The sequence below is a fragment of the Arabidopsis lyrata genome (genome assembly GCF_000004255.2).
Source record: "Arabidopsis lyrata subsp. lyrata unplaced genomic scaffold ARALYscaffold_5, whole genome shotgun sequence".
NCBI classification, from domain to species: domain Eukaryota; kingdom Viridiplantae; phylum Streptophyta; class Magnoliopsida; order Brassicales; family Brassicaceae; genus Arabidopsis; species Arabidopsis lyrata.
The window spans coordinates 6,636,154-6,659,771 of record NW_003302551.1 but is presented as its reverse complement, the minus strand read 5'-3'; the positions used below and the strand labels follow the sequence as shown (position 1 = coordinate 6,659,771).

The 23,618-nt window shown below is 36.0% G+C and overlaps 1 protein-coding gene, 1 long non-coding RNA gene and 1 pseudogene across 3 annotated transcripts; 1 reads left to right on the top strand and 2 right to left on the bottom strand.

The window, feature by feature from the left end:
* Positions 1-1,278: 1,278 nt before the first annotated feature.
* LOC110228456 lies at positions 1,279-2,781 on the top strand (annotated as a pseudogene).
* A 442-nt stretch (positions 2,782-3,223) lies between these two features.
* On the bottom strand, positions 3,224-11,197 carry LOC110228585. 2 transcript variants are annotated; one of them, XR_002332053.1, is made up of 3 exons: positions 11,110-11,197; positions 10,360-10,494; positions 3,224-3,500 (listed from the first exon to the last, which is right to left on the bottom strand). It is a non-coding gene; the product is annotated as an uncharacterized LOC110228585 (long non-coding RNA). The 2 variants fall into 2 exon arrangements; XR_002332054.1 differs by lacking the exon at positions 3,224-3,500 and having other exon boundaries at positions 10,245-10,494.
* Positions 11,198-14,376: 3,179 nt separating this feature from the next.
* Positions 14,377-15,275, bottom strand: LOC9313281. Its single transcript, XM_002875494.2, is given in 1 exon segment — positions 14,377-15,275. A coding segment is annotated over 1 exon segment (831 nt). The 5' UTR covers positions 15,244-15,275; the 3' UTR covers positions 14,377-14,412.
* Positions 15,276-23,618: the final 8,343 nt, after the last annotated feature.

The window sequence follows — 23,618 nt, the reverse complement described above, 5'->3', positions numbered from 1 at the left end:
ACTCCCGTATTTTGATATACTCATCAGTGGAATCAGCCGGTAAACCGTACGCCAACATTCGAAATACAGCTGTTATTTTTTGCAAACTAGACAAACCAAGTTTACCAGCACCATCTCTTCGTTGGAAAAAGTAATTGTCATGTCTTTGTATAGCATCATAAATACGTAGAAACAAAGGACGACCCATCCGAAATCTTCGTCGGAACATTGTCTTAGGAAACAAAGGATTGTCTGAAAAATAATCGTTGAAGAGATTGCGGGAAGCATTTTCTCGGTCACGGTTGATAACTATATGACCTGGAATAGATCCACCATGAGAACTCTCCGAGTGAAATAGGTTTTGAGTGATGAGAAAATTGGTGTTTGCGGCAATTTGAGCTAGTGACTGTTTTTCTATATCATCATAATAATCATTATCTGAAGATGAAGATGAAGAAGAAGAAGATGGTATATGAGATGAACTACCATAGTTGAAATTCATTTTTTATGAGAAGAAATAGAAAATGATGGTAATATTCATCTTAATTTCCCACCATGGTACCCATTTTATAGTGTAAGCAAATCAATATAAGCCGTTGATTTTTTTGATCAAGATCCAACCGTTGCATTGATTAGTCAATTCATGTCTTATATCAATTATCACATTATTTGAAAAATACGAATCAATATAAGCCGTTGATTTTTTTGATCAAGATCCAACCGTTGCATTGATTAGTCAATTCATGTCTTATATCAATTGTCACATTATTTGAAAAATACGAATCAATCTAACCCGTTGATTTTTTTTTACCAAGATCCAACCGTTGCATTGATTAGTCACTTCATATCTTATATCAGAAAAATACGAATCAATCTAACCCGTTGATTTTTTTGACCAAGATCCAACCGTTGCATTGATTAGTCACTTCATATCTTATATCAGAAAAATAAGAATCAATCTAACCCGTTGATTTTTTTTTACCAAGATCCAACCGTTGCATTGATTAGTCACTTCATATCTTATATCAGAAAAGTACGAATCAATCTAAGCCGTTGATTTTTTTTGACCAAGATCCAACCGTTGCATTGATTAGTCACTTCATATCTTATATGAGAAAAGTACAAATCAATCTAAGCCGTTGATTTTTTTTGACCAAGATCCAACCGTTGCATTGATTAGTCACTTCATGTCTTATATCAGAAAAGTGCGAATCAATCTAACCCGTTGATTTTTTTGAGCAAGATCCAACCGTTGGATCGATTAGTCACTTCATTAAACCCTTGAATTTTCCTCACTTCTCTATATAAATGTACACCACTCTTTGTATGATCACACATCTTCCATTTATTTTCTTACCACTAATATTTCTTCTAAAATGACAAGTCGCTCTAAGTCATATTCTATTGAAGAAGATATGCACTTATGTCATGTGTATCTTGATGTTTCCCAAGATCCAATCATAGGGATAAACCAAAAGGGAGATCAATTTTGGAATCGAGTTTACATTGAATATGAAAAATCTCAGATTTTTCATAGTCAACCAAGGCCCAAAAGATCTTTACAAACTCGAATGACAACAATTCTTTTTGCGGTCTCCAAGTTGAGGGGGTGCGTTAACCAGATTGAAAACAAAAATCCTAGCGGTGCTTCTGAGCAAGACATTGTAAGTATATATACTACCATTATTTGTTCTTGCTTTATAATTATTAATTTAGTTTATTTGCTAATTTATTCACATTTTTCTCTTGTCAATGTTAAATCAGTTAAACCAAGCGAAGATGTTATTAACACGTACAATATGACAATTACAAGGCAGGATTCAAATTCGATCATGTTTGGCCAATCCTTAAAGGTATTGAGAAATTTTCAAATAACCACACTAATAGAGGCGATGCATTCCAAGAAGAAGGTTCTAATGTTAGGTCATCTCCATCATTCCAAGATGAGTCATCGCCATCCCCTGGTATGAATTCATGCGATCTAAATACGAATAGTGAAGATGCCAGTTTTAATTCATCTCAGAGACCTATGGGAGTAAAAAAAGCAAAAAGAAAACAACATTCTGAGGAACAATTTAAACAAATTATGGAGCAAAATGATAAGCTTATCAAAGCTATTGCTAAAGGTACTTCTGAAAGAAATGAAATTCAAAGACAAAAGGTCGAGGTACAAAGAATGAAACAAGAGAATAAAATATTATTCACAGATTTGAGTTTTGTAACTGATACAGCGTGTCGTGCTTATATTGAAAACGAAAGAGCAATAATGGTGTAACACTGTTCATAAAACACCAAAAAAAAATTATCCCGTCGTTCATGGCGTCACGTTGGAGAACACTTTGCACCAAATATAGTGGGATGGCGTCTCGTTGGAGAAGCCCTAAAGGATTTGCGGTGGAGAGTAGGTGTTCGAGATCGGTAGAACTTTAAAGACGCAAGGAGACGGTATCTATGCTCTTTCACTCGACTACTGTTACACGATTTTCCAACAAAAATCTTTCGAATTATGGGCATTCTCGTTCCTCCAACGAAATCGGCGATCCAACAATGGCGGTGAAATCAAGACGGCGAGGCGTAGTAGGTTTCTTCTCTCACTCATTGGTTTGGTATTTGGTTAGTTTTTTCCTGGTGATGGCAAATTTTCACTCTTAAGTCTTTCTAGCAGAGTTGTGGTCTTCGGTACTGTGGAAAGCAACTATTATGTGGCGGTTCGTTTTTGTTATGTTTAGATCATTTTGTAGAATTTTGTTAACTGTTTATTTAATTGGTTAGATAGTTAAAAAAAATGTATTTCCAATTTAATTTATGAATGAGACCCTTTATTAAAAAAGAAAAATTAATTAAAACCATTTTGTTCAAAAATAGGTGCTTGAAACTGTCATTAAGGTTACGTCCAATACACTTCAATTAGACTAGAAACTTAGCCATAATGGAAAGCTTAACCATAATGGGCCTAAGCTTGCTGACATGGCCCGTAGAGGATTCATTTTCTGTATAACAGTTTATATATGTGGTGAAATAATTAGTATGATATGATTGTTTTCAAAACACTATAAATAATTTAGTATTACATTAATAAGAGGATTTTGTATTGATTAGTAATCACTCAAATCAATAACCTAAACCCGAAGACTCGTTTGTTTAATATTGCTTGAAGTTTCGTTTATATCTCGCTCTCCTGCTTTGTCTTAATCCGAATGTTTTTGCATCTTGTGTTTTATGCATTGATTGAGTTTGTTTTATTATCTATACTATTAATTGGGAAGCATTTTCTAAAAACTAACCTTAGAAAGTGTAAAAAATTACAAGAGAATGTCATTACAATTTAAGATTTAAACGACAAAATAAAAAATTTCGAAGAGGGGTAAAATTGACAATTGACTATAACTGGGACGCGGATCTTGGATCATCTATTCGGATCCTGTTTCTTAAAAAAATGCAGACCCGATTCGAATGATAAATCTTCTTATTGGGCTTACGAGATTTTTAGGTCCAGACAGAAGCATATGCGTTTATGGGATCTGCAAGTAATTAAAAAGAAAATAAACATTAATAATACATTACCATAACCAGCAAATCTATTTATTCGGATTAGAATATCACTACTCTTATATTTCCTTAACAAACCAATCTCATATATTACACTTATTAAAGGAAAACTAATTGATTTATATTTGATATAATAACAAATCAAGCATATTCCTTACTTATTCCTTAATCGAGAATATGTTAGCTGTTATAAACCATATGGATGGACTCCATAACCGGCCCATGGCCCATTAGGGTTTTACCTTATTCTCTGTATCCTGCTATTATCCTTGTATATATATCCCTTATACTATTAATGAAAGACACAGTTTACAACACGTTATCAGCACGATAGCCTCTCACCCTAAAAGCTAAAAATCCTGAAACCCTAAATCTCTCTCACAAAAACCAAAAGCCAAAACCGTCTGAGCTAAGAAAATCCTAATCACTTAGAACTAAAAGTTCTCCGATCTTTCCAACACCGTCTCCGTCGAGTTTGCGTTTCCGATGTCGTCTCCTTCTTTATTCTCCGAAACCATAATCATCGAGCTAAGCCATTGTCCACCATATTACTTAGATTCGATTGATTCATGTTTAATATATTACATAGTACATAATTGTTGTTGACGGAACTTTATATAGATCTACACATGCATTACTTAATCTTATTTAAATGGAAATCTTTTTGCTTCATCTATAGTAACTAGCGATCGACACATATGATAGAGAACACATGTTCGTTACATGGGCTTTATTTTCTTAATCTTATTGCTTCAAATTCTATTGCTTTATGGTTTGATATAATAAGGCATTAGAATGGTATGTTCTTAAACACACGTTCGTTACATTAGAATGTTAATTCTCAAAGACATAATTATTATTTTATTGTTTATTATATTATCAAATCATACATGCGTATATATGGTCATTGTTCTTTTGATCAATTTGAATTATTATGTTTATTTTTTGGAATCTGGGCTTCAAGCAACATTAGTAAATATTTAATCGTTACTTTAGTTAATCGATGATTTGAGTCCTGAAATTTAAATTTACTTTGATGCTTCATCATGATTGAATCATAGATTTTACTCATGTTCATATATTGGTTTATCATTGATTATTGCTTTAAGATCTTACCGAAACCTGTTTGTTTATTGTTTCGACAATTGTTTGATCTCTGATCTTTTAATGTTTTATCATTGATTATTGCTTTAGCCATGTTTCCATGAGCAAAATTCTGAGTTTCTCAGGAATCAGGATTATATATATTGAGATTTTGTAGGAGGTCCCAACCAGCTAAAAGAGATAACTGTTTCCAATCTCCGTATCAAATCTCGGGTCTCTGTTTCAGTTCTCCAATTAAGATAAGTGCTATTTATTTATTATGCTTTATATACATGATCCAATTAAAGTTTGATAAGATAAAATTTGCATGAAAATTGGCACATGTGATTTGATTTATGATTGGAGAATTAATTGAGAAGTTAGTGAATGGAAAGATGTTTAATGACATGATAGATTGAATGTTTTATTATAAACCCTAGGTTAAACCGAAAGTAAACCGAAACCCTAAATCCTAGGTTAAACCGGTTTAATAAACCCTAAGTCACGGTTTAAGATCAAGTTTCCCATATAAGGAAAGTTTCCATAAATAGAAAGTTTCCACATAAGGAAAGTTTCCAGAAATAGAAAGTTTCGTAAAATAGCAAGTTTCCCAAAATAAAAGGTTCCCTAAAGTAGCAAGTTTCCCAAAATGGAAAGTTACCAAAATAGGAAACCCCTTCATAAGGAAATATTCCAAAACCCTAAAATACATAATTGTTTAGGATTTCTTTCTAGATGAGAAATAGAAATTTTTCATAAAAGAAAAGTTCCATATAAGGAAAGATTCCATAAATAGAAAGTTCCATACATAAAACCGAAACCCTAGAAAAAAACCCTAGTACTATAAATCGCGGATGCTAAAACCCTAAAACTTAACCGCGAAATCATAATATCCTAATCTAGTATGATCCGATTGTTTGGTTGTTGCATACTAGATCAATCTTCTAGGGTTGATTTCATCCATATATATATAACATGATTGTTTAGAAAACACTTGTTGAAGACAAGCATGGCTCGGTCTTAAATACCGCATGACATGGTCTAACCGATTACATGAGTTCTCATTCAACTCTATATATTAAAAGATGTCAGAAATCAACATTATGAATACACGGCACTCAATGCCTCTGGTGACAATTATTTAAAATGGGCTTTGGATACTGAGATTGTCCTAAAGGAAAAAAGGCTTGGTGAATCTATTATGGAAGGAAACAATGTCACCAGAAGAGAAAGATATAAGGCGATTACTGACATACGCCATCACCTCAATGAGAGTCTCAAAATCAGTACCTCACTATTAAGAATCCTCTGGACCTCAGGACGGTGCTATTACCCAAAAGCCCGATTCGATCGAAAGAATCTCAGATTCCAGGAATTCAAATCCATGAATGAGTATAACTCAGCACTATTTAAAATAGTGTCAATACTGAGATTCCGTGGTGAGGAAGTTACTGAGAATGACTTGCTAGAGAAAGCATTCTCGACCTTTCACACAAACAATATATTGCCTCAGCAACAATATCGTGAAAAAGGTTTTTACTACATATGCAAGTCTAAACTCTTGTTTTGCTACTTGCTGAGCAAAACAATGAGTTATAAATAGTGAAATGAGACCTCCTGGTCCTACCCCATTATCAGAAGCCCATTGGGCTGAAGAGCCTAAAAAGCCTAAAGAGACTAAAGAGTCTAACCACGTCCAAAGAGATAAGTATCATGGCCACAGTCATGGTAAATGGAATGAACGTGGTAGAAGTGGCAATTATAATTTATATGATCAAGGAAACCATTCATATGGTTAAGGCCACCGACCCGACTTTGGTCGTAATCGAGGTAGAGGCCGCGGTATACCCAAACCACAACACTCAAATAAACTTGTTTGCCACTGATGAGTAATGGGGAAACCATTGGACTAAGACGTGCAGGACACCTAAGCATCTCGTTGATCTCTATCAAGAGAGTTTGAAAAGAATCAAGAAGCTCATTTAGTTCATCACGATGGTGAAGAAGATTTCGACCATGAGATAGATGATTATGAGAATTCAATAAACGAAATATCCAAAGACATGGTTCATTAGCCAAATTGCGGGTATAGCTAAATTTAGTGAAGGCTAAGGGTAGGCCCATGGCAGGCCCATATTCCCAAGGGCACGCATCCTCAGATGCTTCATATTCACCCAGCTCAAAGGGGCTTGTTGAGTTTCAAAGAAATGTGTTTGAATGGTTTCCACATTGAAACTAAGGGTGAAGGGAACAAAGGATTCCCATATATTACTAAGAGCACCCAAGACCATGAGAAGGTCTTAGAGACTATACCCGCGTCATATATCTTTACTATGCCAAAGTCAATATGATAGAGGCTAATACAGTAAACAAAAGGGTTTACTGAGAAATTCACTAATGGCATGACCGGCTTGGCCAGCCTGGTTCTAACATGATGCGTAAAGCTGATATTAAAATCAAAAAGGCACACTCCTTAAGGACCTCACGTGTGTAGCATATACACAAGGGAAACCCATACTAAGGTCATCACCAGTCAAAGCAACTAGAAACTTGGTGTTTGCTAGATTGCTGGCCCAGACCATAAGTCTGTGAGCCCACATACTTAAGACTATATGTCTAGATAATGCTGGTAAATTATGGCTACAGTATGTCCATGAGGGGGAGAGTAGTATACCCCGTGGCACATGTCCATACTTGAACTCACAGTAGCTGCTTGGGGACACGCAATATTACATGCAACAAGAGCTTATACGCATCAGGCCATTCTAGTGAGCATAGATATTCCCCATCCCAATTGCTAACGGGTCATGAGCCAGACGTTTCCCATCTTAAGACATTTGGGTGTTCAGTCTATGTACCCATTGCACCACCACAGAGAGCAAATGATGGGACCTCAAAAGGGGATGGGAATATACGTTAAAAATGATTCTCCCACCATCATTAAGTATCTCGAGCCAAAGGCCAGATACAAGGATTGTCATCTCGATGAATCCGTTTTCCCAACACTGGGTGGAGAGACTAACAAGCTGGTCAAAGAACTTACATAGAATCAAACATCCTTCACATGGCAAGATCCTCGGACTCCATCAGAGATCCAAAAGACTATATATCTGCAAAAGCTAGCTAAAACAGTTGCCAAGATTCCTATAATGACCCAAAGAGAGTAACAAAATCGTACATACCAACTTGTAATGCACCAGTACGTATTGATGTTCACAAGGAACATAATCAAGTTGCTACAGAGGCTACAACACGTAAGAAACGTGGTAGACCCAAAAGGTTCCAAAGACAAGAACCCTCGGAAATCAAAGAAAGGTGCAAAGGAAACCGAGAAGGTTCAAGAAACCATAGACATGGCCGGCTAATAGACATAACCCTAAGGTACCAATCAATGAGGTTTGGGACGCCAAACCTCAAGGTCCTGAAAGTGCAAAGAGATCTCTATAAACTATATCATGTCTAGAATGCAATGGAATCGAAAAGATGTCGACATCAATGATAATATATTTGCGCACAAGGTAGCAACTGAAATGAATGAGGATCAGGAGCCCACGTCTATACTAGAGTGCACTCAAAGACCTGATTGATTAAAATGGTACAAGACCATAAAATGTGGAGCTAAGAATCATTAAGAAGAAGAATGTGTTTGGTCCAATACAAAGGATACCATTCAATGTAAAGCCAGTGGGACAAATGAGTCTTTGTGATTGTGTGAAATAAACATAGTGAAAGCGTGATATATCAGATACGGCTTGTCGCACAAGGATTCACACAAAGACCAGAAATAGAGGAGATATACTCCCCTGTGGTGGATGCTAAGATATTTAAATCTTTGCTAAGTCTGGCTATATAAAAGAGAAAGATTTGCGGTTAATGGATGTAATGCCTGCATATTTATATAAGTCCACTGGATAATATATGAGATTACCAGAGGGTATTGAGCTCAAAGATAAGAAAGATTCTCGAGAACAGCACTGCATAAGGCTGGACAAATCCTTATATGGACTGAAACAAAGCGGACGTATGTGGTATAACCGGTTAAGCGAATATCTCATCAGAGAAGGCTATAAAAACGATCCGATCAGTCCATGTATTTTTATCAAGAAGTTTGCAAACAAAGGATTTGTATTCATAGCAGTGTATATGAATGATTTAAACCTCTGGGTAATCGCCCAAACAGTTGAGTATATCTAAAGAAAGAATCTCAAATGAAAGACCTAGGCAATAATTAAGTTCTGTTTGGGATTACAACCTGAGTACGTGAATAATGGAATCCTTGTGCATCAAATGGCATACACTGAAAGAGTACTCAAGGAGATTTAATAAGGACCAGGCCCGCCCATTGACCAGGCCCAATGGTGGTGAGAAGCCTCAGATTGGATAGTGATCCATTCAGTCCGGAAATGCCATACCTCAGTGCCATAGGAGTTCTAATGAATTTGGCTAGACACACTAGACCAAACATTTGTTTTGCCGTGAGTCTCCTGTCTAAATTTAGTTCATGATCAACCCAAAGGCACTGGAAAGGTTTAAAGGAAGGTTTGATTAAGCTTTAAAGTCTATTCTTCCTGCGTTGTTTACTTGGGTTTATTCTATACTGATCTAACCAAAGAAGGTCCAGTTTGCTTTGGTTTAGTTTGATTTGCTGATGCAGGTTATTCATAAGATCAGATTATGGCATGGTCAATGAATAGGAACTATGTGTGGCTTGATCCCTTCCAAGGGTACGTAGGCAGCCTTCCTTAAGGCGCATCTACTACTACTACTACTACTACTACTACTACTACTACATCAAAGACCATCATATTTGAAGACAACACAGCCTGTATTGCTCAACTCAAGGATGGCTACATTAAGAGAGACCGGACGAAGCACATTTTGCCAAAGTTCTTCTTCACTCATGAATTACAGAAGGACGGTCATGTCAAAGTTCAACAGATCCAGTCAAGTGAGAATTCAGCCGACCTATTCACCAAATCATTGCCGACTTCAACGTTCTGGAAGCTCATTCATCATATCGGAATGTGCGGACTTAAGGATCTACAGTGATGCTCAAATCAGGGGGAGTAATGCGTGTTGTACTCTTTTTCCTTCACCATGGTTTTGTCCCACTGGGTTTTTCTGGTAAGGTTTTAATGAGGCAACATTCCCCAGCGCATTATAGAGATCCCGGTTTAGTATCGGGCACGGTTATGTCTTCCAAGGGGGAGTGTTATAAACCATATGGATGGACTCCATAACCGGCCCATGGCCCATTAGGGTTTTACCTTATTCTCTGTATCCTGCTATTATCCTTGTATATATATCCCTTATACTATTACTGAAAGACACAGTTCACAACATTAGCAATTAATTTTGACAAATAATTAGATGCAATTCTCGTAAAAATCTTTCCATATCAACTAAAACTTTGAATGCGAATTTTTAAAAAACAGGTCACGGAAAAATCAATGATATTGAAAGATATAGAATTCTAACCTTATAGATTTCCTTTATTAGTTTTTATTTAAAATCACACAATCTTTTCAAATCCATATTTAGTTTGAGACTATATTAAAAAAATCATAAATTATATGCAAAACAATAAAATCATAAATGTTATGCAAAAAATCGCCCAAAATCAAGCATATACTTTAAAGATTCTAATTCGAAATTATCTTAAAGGGTCGAAATTCTCTAAACCCTAATAAAATTAAAGACTCCATACGATTACTATAAATATAGGTAGCTTTCTTCTAAAGAACTCACCTTTTAAAGCTTTACCATTACCACTTCACGAATCCTCTAAAAAATGGCAGATGAGCAAGCATTCACCAAAGAAGGAAAGCCGCAGAAGGAAACGTTGAATGTGGTGTTCAAGAAAGTCTTTCAGAACCTATAAGGCTAAACATTGCAAGAGACATTTGGTTTAAGAGGTAACAACCAATAACAACTGATCATAGTAATGACCTGTTACACAATTAAAAACTATTCTATTTTACTCTGGGAACAGGTACAAGCGAGTATGGAAATGGTCAGGTGGCAAGTAATGGAGTTAGTGATATCAGTCTTCATTGAAGAGCTTATCTGTACCATACTTATTCTGTTATGAACAAGTTCTTTTTTTTTTTCAAAAACTTGCAGACATCTTTTACCTATAAGAGATTAACTTTGTTTTCCAAAAGTTATCTGTTACTTAAACACCATATTAAGCAATATGAAGTTAACTATTTCGATTCTACTAATTCAAGGATGAATTTGTAGAATCCATTTTTTCGGATATTAAGATTACTTGAACAGAAGTTAACTAATTCATATATAAAAGCAGTATTACGTTTAAATCAGAACAAACAATAGAAGAAGTTAAAGTATTGCTAATCTCTAATAAATTATAAAGATTTCAACATATAATGACAAAAAAACTATGTTATATAAATATACTATATATTAAGAAATATATAACAGATTCAAAATATTCTATAGAGTAAAGAGAGATCTTAGACTTATCATCTCACTAACCTTTACCAAAGCTTCCATATTTCTGAATTGCTACAAAGGTAACAACAAATCTGACTCATCCATCATAAATAAACTGCGAATTGATCCTTATCTTGTATACATTGAACAATCAAATAGGAAAAATTAGTTAAATAAAATAATATACAAATACAAAACAATGTTTTTAAAAAGACTGCTACTAATTCAGAAAGAGTAACAATAGCTAAATAGTATTATGGACTAAACAAAAGTTGAATGTTCAACAACTCACTAATCTTATTGTTGCTTCGGGATTTTGGTACAACTGCAAAACGAAATCAGAATTGTCTCTTTCAAAAGAATTGAACTTGAAAATTATGTTGAACCTGTACAATTAGAACTTTCTATCATCAGCACCATTTATTTAATATCTTAATTGTTGAGTTATATTGAAATTCCATTATATGAAATTTGATAATATAAGATGACATACAAGAGGAAACACAAGCTCATGACATTGAAATTCCATTCTTAACTGTTAAAATTGAGATCTCACTAACCTTTTAAATATATATTTCTAAATAGCTACGATGACAAAATCTCTGCTGCTCATCCAAAATCTCATGTTACTCCAAAAACCTCCTTCATCTGAATAAATATACAACAAAGTTTTCATTCTAACATAAACTAAATCTGCAAAGCTATAAAACAAAACTTTGAAAATGAGATATAACTAACCTTTAACATATATATATATATATATATATATATATTTCAGAAATAGCTACAATGACAAAAAAACATTGCTTTTGGCATCGGCTTATTTTACTCGCAAATGATATACTAAACATACAAAAAACACTTCTCAAATCACAGTTAATGCAAAATATACTAAATTACGTATATTTCAAACTACATATTGCTCTGTAATTTCAAGATTAACTGTTCAACTTCCTACTCTATATAAATTTTTAAAACTACTATAAATCAAATTCTATTCATATAAAAATTAAGAAAAAGCCTAATTTTTATATTCAATTGAGAATAATTACACATATAAGATCCGCCTTCTTGAAAATCTATGGCGAATTTGTACTATTAAAACTGAAAATTTCAAAGATTGCAAATTTAATCGACATATACAAAAAATGAAAAAGTATAGGTCTGATTCAATATGAAGCTTACCTCTTCATGGATTCACGAATTGATCAAGTATAAGTATAATAGGAGACGCAGTAATGATTTTTCTATGAGAATCGCGCAAGTGATTCTGGAAATCGAGAGGTGTTTGTTCTTCAATATCTATTTTGTTCGGTGAATTTATTTTATTATTTTTGGAAATAAGACACGTACATTTCCAAACAACAAATATCTGTCCAAAAATAACATTAATATTTATATTTCGATAAATACCAAAAACAGCAAACACAAATTACTAAATGGCTTCAAAATCTGTTAAGACTGGGCCTCTATGAATATGTCATACAGCCCATTCGAATGTTAATTGTAAGAAGAAGTTGGGCCTGATAATTAACATAACAGTCTTCGAGGCTTTCATAAATTAATAATAAGATTAACTAAACTATAATGTTAATTCAACATAATGTTAATTATACAATTATTAAATTGTAAGTTTCTTACAAAATTGAACTTTTATTTTCCCTACTACACATTATACTTCTCAAAATGTACAAATTCCCTTTTGTAAACTAAAACAGTTTTTGGTTTTCCGAATCTCACTAAATATATTGTATCCTATTATAATATTCACAAACCAAACATAAGTACATAATATATGTCATAAAATAATATGTAAAAAAATTGATTTAAGCATTTACCATCACAAATACTAGATTATACATTTATACTATTATACACCAATATTCTGCAAGTGTCCAAATTATTTATCGATCACCCAAACCAATATACTAATTCTATAAAACAATTATACTTACTTTTCTATTCAAAATTTATATTCTATCAAACAATAAACCAATTTGTGTACCAAAATTTATTAAAAACACAAAATAATCTTATAATACACTACAAATTTATAATTATATGAATTATATACAATTATCTAATACACTACAAAAATAGAAAATAATTTGTTAAATATTATTTATGAAAAACATATTTTATAAAACACATATCGTAAAATATAAACCCCGCACGTACGTGCGGGTCCGGATCTAGTTATTACTTAATTTTGCTTCTTTCTTTTTGAAAAAGGAAAACAAAACCCGAAAACAACTTGATTTAGTTAGGCTAAGTAGTTTCACGAATTGTTAGTGCGTTAATCTTTATTTCTTAATGTTGGAACTTGTAATGACAAAGTGGTTGTGACTACTTTTTCGGTGGATTTTCCGATGAAGACGTTTATCAGAATGACTGGTTCTTAGGCATGATGAAATCGTTGCTGCGTGCACTACATGGTAGTGTATTGGAACGTCAAAAACGGAGTTTGTTTGAAAAGCTTGAAATTTGACTAAAGGTTAAATGTTGCACTTTGGAAGTTAAAGGAAAAACTCAAACCGGATATGCGTACCATATCATGTGGTGTCATGTCATACCGTACCGAATCATACAGGATTTGAGAATTGAGTTTTGGGATTTGTGTAATGGGCCTATAGCCCAAATAGTTATTCATATTTGTCCAAATTTATTAAAGTTATATTGTTGACTAATTCATCAAATATCTTTTTCAATTGATTGATTTGAGTAACAACAAAACCAATGCTCATGATCAATGGACGACATTAAAGTCGTAAAATTCTCCTCCATGTACACGTTGACAAGCTTCGATATATAGTCATAGTCTGTTTTCTTCTCCTTTGCTCAGCAGATTGATAGTGAATCAACATAAAAATCTCTCTCTTCTCTTCTCTTGTTTTTTGTGTTGGAGAGTGCAACACAAAATTTTGGTTCATTAGCTTCTGTTTTCGGGTGTTGCGAAACAGTTGATGGTGTGATTGTATCCTGAGATTCTGATTGCGTAAGACCATCATACCGGACAATTAAAGAATTAAAGAAAAAGTGTCTCGCCTCCACACAAATCGTTCTTTGTTCGGTATCGAATTTATAGTTTTTGATTCTGTATTTTATCATTATTTACAACAATTTTTCAGTTTGCCATATCGTAGAAATCGTGGTTGTACAGTCTTAATTCTTTAATTTTCGTTATTGTACTAACGAAAACTGATTAATTGTTGAAGTTTTGTTAAGAACATGAACTCTTACCAGCTTTGGAGACGTGGAGTTCTGATCAAAAATTTTAATTAATTTTTTCTGCAATTTATTCTGTTTTTTTTCATTTAACTTGTTGATTTAATTAATTTCTGTAATTTAATATGTTTTTTTTTTTTTTTTTTTTGGACAAACTGAGATTTCATTCAAACTTAGAAGAGTTTTGCCTATGAGAAGAGGATACAAAAGACTACTAAGTGCCAAACAAATCAAGCTAACGACTAATATGTTAGTCGAGCAATTGAAAAAGCTTAAACAAAAGCAATAACTCAAAGAGAGACATAAGGATAGAGGGGAGCTAACAAGCTCAACACAAGAAGCAACCAAACCAAGACAACCGATTTCAGCACCATCCTTTGCTTCCAAGGAGGCCTTCAAGCCACAAACTTCCGCTAGCAACGCGAATGTGACATTACGACGGATAAATCCATCGAAAATGGGAACTTCAATGACGATCTAGAACCACCGACCCATATCACAAAGAGATGAGAAAGTGAGCCTAGCTTCACCGAAGAAGATCTTCTTCCCTACAATAAATCTCTTTCCACCAACAGGGGCATTTGAGAGAACATAAACCTCCATAAAGGAGTAAACATGACAAAGAATGTCAAACCACAACCAAGGCAAACTAACCATGGAAGCCTTGTATACTACCATCGCATTCATAAAGGCAAGTGTGACCAAAACAGGAACACAAATCCATCGAATGAGGCTGACGATTCCATTATCTAACCAACAAATCAAATAGATTGTAGGGACAGAGCTTAAAAATCCAGAATCAAACCTGTTAGGGACGTGAGCCGGATCAAAACCGGAATAGAGCCTGCATACTGCAGTAAGGGAGTGCCTGAGGGCAAAAGGAATAACCCAAGAGGTTGATTTAATTAATTTCTGTAATTTAATATGTTTATACCGCTTAAATTGCTGCATATCCGGGTTGATTATTTTATTTTCTGTAATTTATAATTGATTAGATTGCTGATTTATCTGCCTAGATTGTTTCTGTTTTTATGCAATTTATTTTGCATATCTGTTGTGGATTTACAGAATATTTTTTTAGTATCTCAGAAAGTAGTTTTCTCAAATCCGATCGTGTACTTTGTCAGTTCGTTGTGCACTGCTTAATCTGTTATCTTTGTTTGTTCGTCGAACTAATCTAATCTACTCAAACGCTTGATTAAAATTAATCTTGCTGTACCGGTTTGGAGGTTCCGATTTGGTTGTGGTTTACGTTATTATAGCAAGTCACGGTCTCTTTTTGAGTTGCATTCCAGCTTGTTTAGTGCTGGTTTTGAATTTGAACTAAATTGTGAATTTTCTAGATTTGTTAATTCTAGCAAATTAATATTTAATTGGTCTATGCAATTGAATTGATTAATTATTGCATATTATATTCTATTGTGTTTTCTGGTTATTTTTTTTTTGAATAACTGCGGGTCTCCCAAAGGCTTCCTAGGCCCAAGGACTAATCCCACGAGGCTGGCAATTCCCCTATGTAAACCTGCCAGTTGCCGTGCCTCGAACCCTGGTGGCGGAAGTCACAGCTGTGACCCCTTTACCACTAGGCCACAAGGCCCGGTTGTGTTTTCTGGTTATTGTTAGTATACTAATTCGATTTGTGTATTTGTGAACAGATTCGACATTGATTATGTCTAACAACGGTAACAACAAAACGATGATCGATGATGCTTCGTTTGTTGATGGTAATCGGTCACATAAGTGGACACCCAAATTTTTTTTTGGGATTGGTCTACCACATCAGAACCCGCCCCAAGCCAATTTGACTCAGCATGAGTTGTGCGCTATGGTTATGGAAGTTAATGCGGTTGAAAATAATCCAAAGGAACGGTGGTACCACTCACATATGCGTTGATAAGGACATGTTTTGTTCTTATCAAAAATGCAAGAGTGAGGAGCAGTTATTCATGGGTAACACCGACTCGTCTAAGATTGAAGGTCGTGGCAAAGTTGTGCTAAAGATAACCTCGGAGTATGAGATTTCTCTTGAAAATGTGAAACATGTGCCAGACATGAGGAAAATTTTGATTTCTGGTACGCTAATGAGCAAGGCTGGATTTTCCATCTTTTTCGAGTCTGGCAAGCTTGTTCTTAAGAAGTATGGGGTGTTTGTAGGCATGGGTTATGTTCTGGGTAGGCTGGTCAAGATGAATGTAATGACAGTCCTTCCCAAAATTTGTTGTAACTGGTGTTTCAATAAATGAAAAAACCCATGTTGCTCATTTGGTTGAGTCTTTTGACATTTGGTATGAACGTTTAGGACATTTAAATTATAAATCTATTCAAAGATTGATTAATTTAAACCTAATTCCCAAATGCAAATCGAGCAAAAACAAATGTGAAGTATGCGTACAGGCAAAACTAACTAAAACACCATCACCTCGTGTTGAAAGAACAATGGAACCTTTTGGTTTAATTCACACAGATTTGTGTAATTTAAAATTTGTTCAAACTAGAGGTGGTAAAAAATATTTTGTGACTTTCATTGATGATTGTACAAAATATTGATATGTATATTTACTACTTAGCAAAGATGAGGCCTTGGAAAAGTTCAAAGAGTATAGACTCGAAGTTGAAAATCAACTTGAGAAGACTATTAAGATAGTCCGGAGTGATAGAGGAGGTGAATATGATAGACCTTTTGATGCATTTTGTAAAGAAAATGGCATTATCCATCAAACGACCACTCCCTATTCACCTGAGTCTAACAGATTTGCGGAACGAGAAAACCAAACTCTGAAAGAGATGATGAATGTGATGTTGCAAGAATATGGGTTACCTCAGAACATTTGGGGGGAAGCTTTGCTTACCACAAAATATAACCTCCACAAAATACCGCATAACGTGACTGGCACGACGCCATGAACTTTGGAAAGATAATGTACCTTTGTACAAATACCTTAAAGTGTGGGGGTGTCTAGCAAAAGTGGATGTACCACCTCCTAAAAAGGTCACAATTGGACCTAAAACCGTTGATTGTATTTTTAATGGATATGCACATAATAGTAGTGCTAATCGGTTTCTGGTTCATAAATCAGATGTACCGGATATCCATGTAAATACAATAATGGAGTCAAAGAATGAATCTTTCTTTGAACACGTGTTTCCGTGCAATGATAGAAATTATCCAAAGCAAACACGTGAAGAAAGAGATGTAAACATCTCATTAAATGAGGCGAGTACTTCTGGTACTTCATTTAATGAAGCTGAAGAGGTTGAAGATGAACCTAGACGTAGCAAAAGAGCTCCTAAAGAAAAATCTTTTGGTAAAGAATTCTTGATGGTCTTTGATGTGAGTCAAATTAAGACCTAAGACTACTCTCTCAAATAAGAGATCGTGTGTAGCACGTTAGGGTCGAATTCCACAAAGCTCTCGTGTTCACACAATAGACTAACAGGTTTTGAATTAAGCTAAACAAAAAATAAGAATATTAAAAATAAAGAAAGCAAATTAAAATTGGTTGTAAATTCAGATGGGGAAAACGTCAAGCTTAGGAATTTCTCAGGAAATAAACTAATAGTAAATCTAGCAAATTAATTAGGATTATTATTGAACCGTTTCAGAACTCAAATCACTAATGAATAGCTAACCACCTCTCGATGCACTAACTAACTAATCTAATATCAGTAATTCCACCTCTCGATGCAAATTCCTAGATCTAGACTAGCATTAAACACAAGTTTGATATGTTCACAAATTCTCCTAGACCAACTCTCGATGCATCTAGAAATATTTGCTCATCTAAGGTAGTTCCAGTAACAGGTGTCCTCTCGGATCAAATACCTATTATCCTAAGATCAAATTCTAGGTGATCAAGCTAGAATTAGCATTAAGAACAACCTAAGGTGAAGAAATCTATAGATTAATCCTAATAGGTAATCGATTTACTAGTTCATCTAAATCCCTAATGAGAATTCCTAAACCTAACAAGATGATTACTCGGACATGATCAAAGGAACACAAATCATAATCTGAATAAATAATCAATAATGAATATATCAAGAGAAAGAGTTATAAAGATCTTCTCTAAAGGGAGTCTCCACAGGGTTTTGCTCCCAATTACAAAAGAGAAAAGGAGAATAACCTCTCCAAGCTTAGGTCTAAACAATGACCTTAAAACTATATATATAAGTCATAAAAAACGTGTTGGGCCTTCTTTAAAAATAAGAGGGCCAAATCTGCAAATCTTTATAACTTCAATAAGTTGCGTTTTTGAATTGCCGTCAGGTATTGGTGTCGCTCGACACCAGGGGTGGTGTCGATGTACACCTACGCGATTTTTAGTCTCCGGATTTCTTCTGCAGCATAAATTCTCTGTTTTCCTCCAGAATGCTCCGTTATCTCCAAATGAATCCTAAACATGTAAAGACCTGAAAAAGACTAGAAACGACTCTAGAAATAACAAAAGGACTCTAAAACCTATACCTAAAACATAGTTAAAACCGGTAAAAATCGAGCTATATCAGTCTTTCTTTTAGAGAATGAACCGAGAACCTTCCCGGAAGCCATGACTACACCAAACACACCTTCTTAGAAAGACTTCTTGGAAAGAAGCTGTCAGTAGTGAAATCGACTCCATTATACAAAATCATATGTGGGAGATAACCGATTTACCACAAATGTTTAAGGCTCTGGGTGTAAATGGATTTTCAAGACAAAGTTGTAAATCGATGCCTCAACTGATTAGTACAAGGCTAGGGTTGTGGTGCAAGGTTTCCGGCAAAAAGAAGGGTTGGATTTCTTTGACACCTATTTTCCAGTAACGAGAATAACTTCGATCAGAATGCTGATAGGAATTGCAGCATTGAGAGACCTAAAAATTCATCAAATGGATGTGAAAACTGTCTTTCTAAATGAAACAACCTGAAGGGTTTGTTGTTGCTGGACAAGAACACAAAGTGTGTAGACTTGTGAAGTCATTGTATGGTCCAAAGCAATGGAATGAAAAATTTGACAATGTCATGATGTCAAATGGTTTCAGCATTAATGAATGTGATAAGTCATGGTCTTTTGTCTTCTCCTTTGCTCAGCAAATTGATTGTTAATCAACATAAAAATCCCTCTCCTCTCTTGTCTTCTCTTGTCTTTTGTGTCTGAGAGTGAAACACAGAATTTTGGTTTGTTACCTTCAGTTTTCGGGTGTTGCGAAACAGTTGATGGTGTGGTTGTATCCTAGATTCTAATTGCGTAACACCGTCACACTACGGGCAATTAAAGAATTAATGAAAAAATATCTCGAATCCACACAAATCGTTCTTCGTTTGTTAGAGTTCAGTATCGAGTTTGTAGTTTTTGATTTTGTTTCTTATCATTATTTACAACAATTTTTCAGTTTGCCATATCATAGAAATTGTGGTTCTACACTTAAGAGTTGATATTAGATATTTGTTGGTGTCGGATCCCGCACCAGAAGTACGAGACCAACCAAAGATTGCCACGTGATCAAGATAATGGCCCATAAAGGATGAAGCCCATTGGACCCGTGAGCCGAAGGGACGGTCGAAGTGGTTGTCACCATTTCGAGAATCCGAAGTGACTACACTGTGACACGAGTTCGGTGTAGAAGACACGGGTAAGTCGGTTCACGGACACTTGGGCCGAAAGAGGCGAGGCCCATGAAGATCAGAGTCAACTCAAATTCAAACGTTGAGCATTAAAGCCAAAGAATCAAAACGGACACATCTAAGAAGAAATAATTGTGCTTAATTACTCATTTTAATGTCGTTTATCGGTGTATAAATATAGAGGCCGATGGCCATGTAAAGGGGATCTTCCTCTCAAGAGAGAAATAATATAGCAATTTTCGTATCAATTTACAAGTTTTTATATATTCATTTTTGTCCCTCAAGAATAATCTTTCCCACTTAACAAAAATACTTGAGTGTGTAAATCCGACATCCACATTTTGGCGCCGTCTGTGGGGACATCAGGATTCTTGAGTGGTCAGATTTCTTCTTTTCTACATTTCCGAGATAAGCGACAATGTCCGGAGGAGACGCCGTTGAGACATCATTGGCCGAAACCCTCAAAGCTATGCAGCAAACCATGTCGGACATATCACAAAAGTTCTCGGATGTGGAGAAGGCCGTCGATACGTTGCAAACATCCCAGGTATCTCTTAATCAAAATGTCAATAATATACAAACTCGTGTTCGCTCTTTAAGTGCAGGAAACCCGGTGGGAACCCGAAGAGGGATATTCAACTCGCCAAGTTCCGCTGCACGAAATGAAACCAGCGGACAAACAACTCCCGGTGCTACTAATAATGTAGCTCATACGTCGGAAGAAGAGACGCAGCTCGGGGATGAAGAACAACTCGCAGCTCAGTACGAGCAGGAGAACCTCGACCAGTTCGAGACCATGAGGAAAGTTAGCCAGGAATTAAAAGAAATGAAATCAAAATTTCATCAGGCTACAAGTTCGGAGCCAGACATCAATCGAGTCATTGAAGAAGCTAGGCAAACCCCTTTTATCCCGCGAATTGCAAGTTTGAGGATCAAAGATTCCCGGAAGCTCAAGTTGGACCCTTACAGCGGATTGGAGGATCCAAAAAGCTATCTTGCAGCCTTTCTGATCGCTGCAGGAAGAGTCGAGTTGGATGAAGCTGATGAGGACGCAGGCTATTGCAAGCTGTTTTCGGAAAATCTATGTGGCCAAGCTCTAATGTGGTTCACCCAATTAGAGCCGGGTTCGATCAGCAATTTCGACGAACTATCAGCCGTATTCTTAAAGCAATACTCTATCCTTATGGATAAAAGCGTCTCGGATGCCGATCTTTGGAACTTAACGCAAGGATCTAATGAGTCACTTCGAGTTTTCATCACCAAATTCAAAGGAGTGCTGTCAAAACTCCCAAGAATCTCCCAGCAATCGGCTTTATCCGCCCTACGAAAAGGATTGCGACATGATTCAAGGTTTAAAGAAGACTTAATACTTCATAAACCAGACACAATTCAGGATGCACTCTTCCGCGCAAACAATTGGATGGAGGTAGAAGACGAAAAAGAAAGTTTTGCCAAACGGAATAAACAAGAAAAGCCGGCAATCACCGTCCCTACCAAGAAGTTCGAGCCTAAAGAGAGCAAAGGACCAAGGAAGTTTGGGTCGCAACCCTTCAACAATTCCGTCGGGAAGCAATTCCAAGGGAAAGGAAGATCAAACACTTGGGTCCGTGATGAAAGTCTATATTGCGACATTCATAAAGTAACCGGACATTTAACCAAGGATTGCAGCGTTCTTAAAAAGCACCTCGCGGAGCTTTGGGCTAGTGGCAATCTTTCTAAATTCGATATAACAGATTTTGTGAAGGAATACCACGAAGCAAAGGAAAACTCCAAAGATCAAGATTCCAAAAGACCAAGGTTATCCAACGAGGAAGAACCAAGGAGTTCGAAGGGGAAGATCAATGTGATTCTAGGAGGTTCCAGATTTTGCGGAAATTCAATAAGTTCCATCAAAAAACATAGACGAAATGTCTTACTCAAAGCAAGCTTGAGCGAAGAAGTTGATTTTCAAGGTGCTTCAATATCATTTAACGAAGAAGAAACGCGGCATCTCGAAAGACCGCATGACGATGCTCTAGTCATTACTCTTGATGTCGCAAACTTCGAAGTATCAAGGATCCTTATAGATACAGGCAGTTCGGTCGACTTGATCTTTTTAAGTACTCTAGAAAAAATGGGAATCAGCCGAGGAGACATAGTAGGACCTCCGTCTCCATTAGTTGCATTCACTAGCGAGTCAGCCATGTCTCTCGGGACAATCAAGCTACCGGTCCTTGCCAAAAAAGTATCGAAAATTGTGGACTTCGTCGTCTTCGATAAGCCCGCAGCTTACAACATCATCCTTGGGACTCCCTGGATTTATCTAATGAAAGCAGTTCCCTCTACATACCATCAATGTATCAAATTTCCAACATCAAATGGGGTGGAAACAATTCGGGGAGATCAAGAAGCTTCGCGAACATGCTACTTAGCTAGCCACCGTATGAAGATTCAATAGCAATTAACGAAGCCCGCGAAAGAAGGACTAAAAACAAAATTTCCTAGTGGGCAGAAGAAAGAAGATGTAGTAGTCGAAGTGGAACTGGAAGAAGACAAGCCGGACCGGAAAATTAGAATTGGAGCAACTTTGACTGGCCAAATAAAAGAAGCTTTGATCGAACTCTTAAGGAAAAACAAAGCATCATTTGCATGGTCAGCAGTGGACATGCCGGGCATAAATCCGAGTATAATCTGTCATAAACTGAACGTAGATCCAAGCTTCAAACCGGTAAAACAAAAAAGAAGGAAGCTTGGTGTGGAGCGGGCAAAAATAGTAAACGACGAAGTGGATAAACTTTTAAAGATAGGGTCCATAAGAGAAGTGCAATATCCGGAGTGGGTAGCAAACACTGTCGTTGTCAAGAAAAAGAATGGGAAAGATAGGGTTTGCATCGACTTTACAGACCTAAATAAAGCATGTCCCAAAGATAGTTTCCCGCTCCCGCATATAGATCGACTTGTAGAGTCCACCGCTGGAAATGAGCTGTTAACATTTATGGACGCCTTCTCGGGTTATAATCAGATAATGATGGACCCCGACGATCAAGAAAAGACGTCATTTATCACAGATAGAGGTATCTACTGTTACAAGGTAATGCCTTTTGGTTTGAAAAATGCAGGAGCGACTTACCAACGGTTGGTGAACAAAATGTTTCACAATCAACTCGGGAAGACTATGGAAGTCTACATAGATGATATGTTGGTTAAATCGTTGAAGAAAGAAGATCATGTTAAACATTTGGAAGAATGTTTTGATATTCTCAATAAATATCAAATGAAGCTGAAGCCGCGAACAAGACAATATTAAGCAATCTCAAGAAACGCTTAAGTCATCTAAAGGGAGGATGGTATGAAGAACTCCAGCCCGTCCTGTGGGCCTATCGTACAACCCCTAGGCGACCTACAGGAGAAACTCCATTCTCTTTGGTTTACGGCATGGAAGCGGTAGTACCAGCCGAACTCAATGTGCCCGGACTTCGCCGAACAGAAGCACCGTTAAATGAGGAGGAAAATTCAGCAATGCTTAAAGATTCACTAGATACCATAAATGAAAGGCGTGATCAAGCTCTAATTCGGATCCAGAATTACCAACAAGCAGCAGCCCGATATTACAATTCTAAAGTTAAAAGTAGGCCGTTCTTCGTGGGAGATTATGTATTAAGGCGCGTCTTTGACAACAAAAAAGAAGAAGGTGCCGGTAAACTCGGTATTAATTGGGAAGGACCTTACATTATTACCGAAGT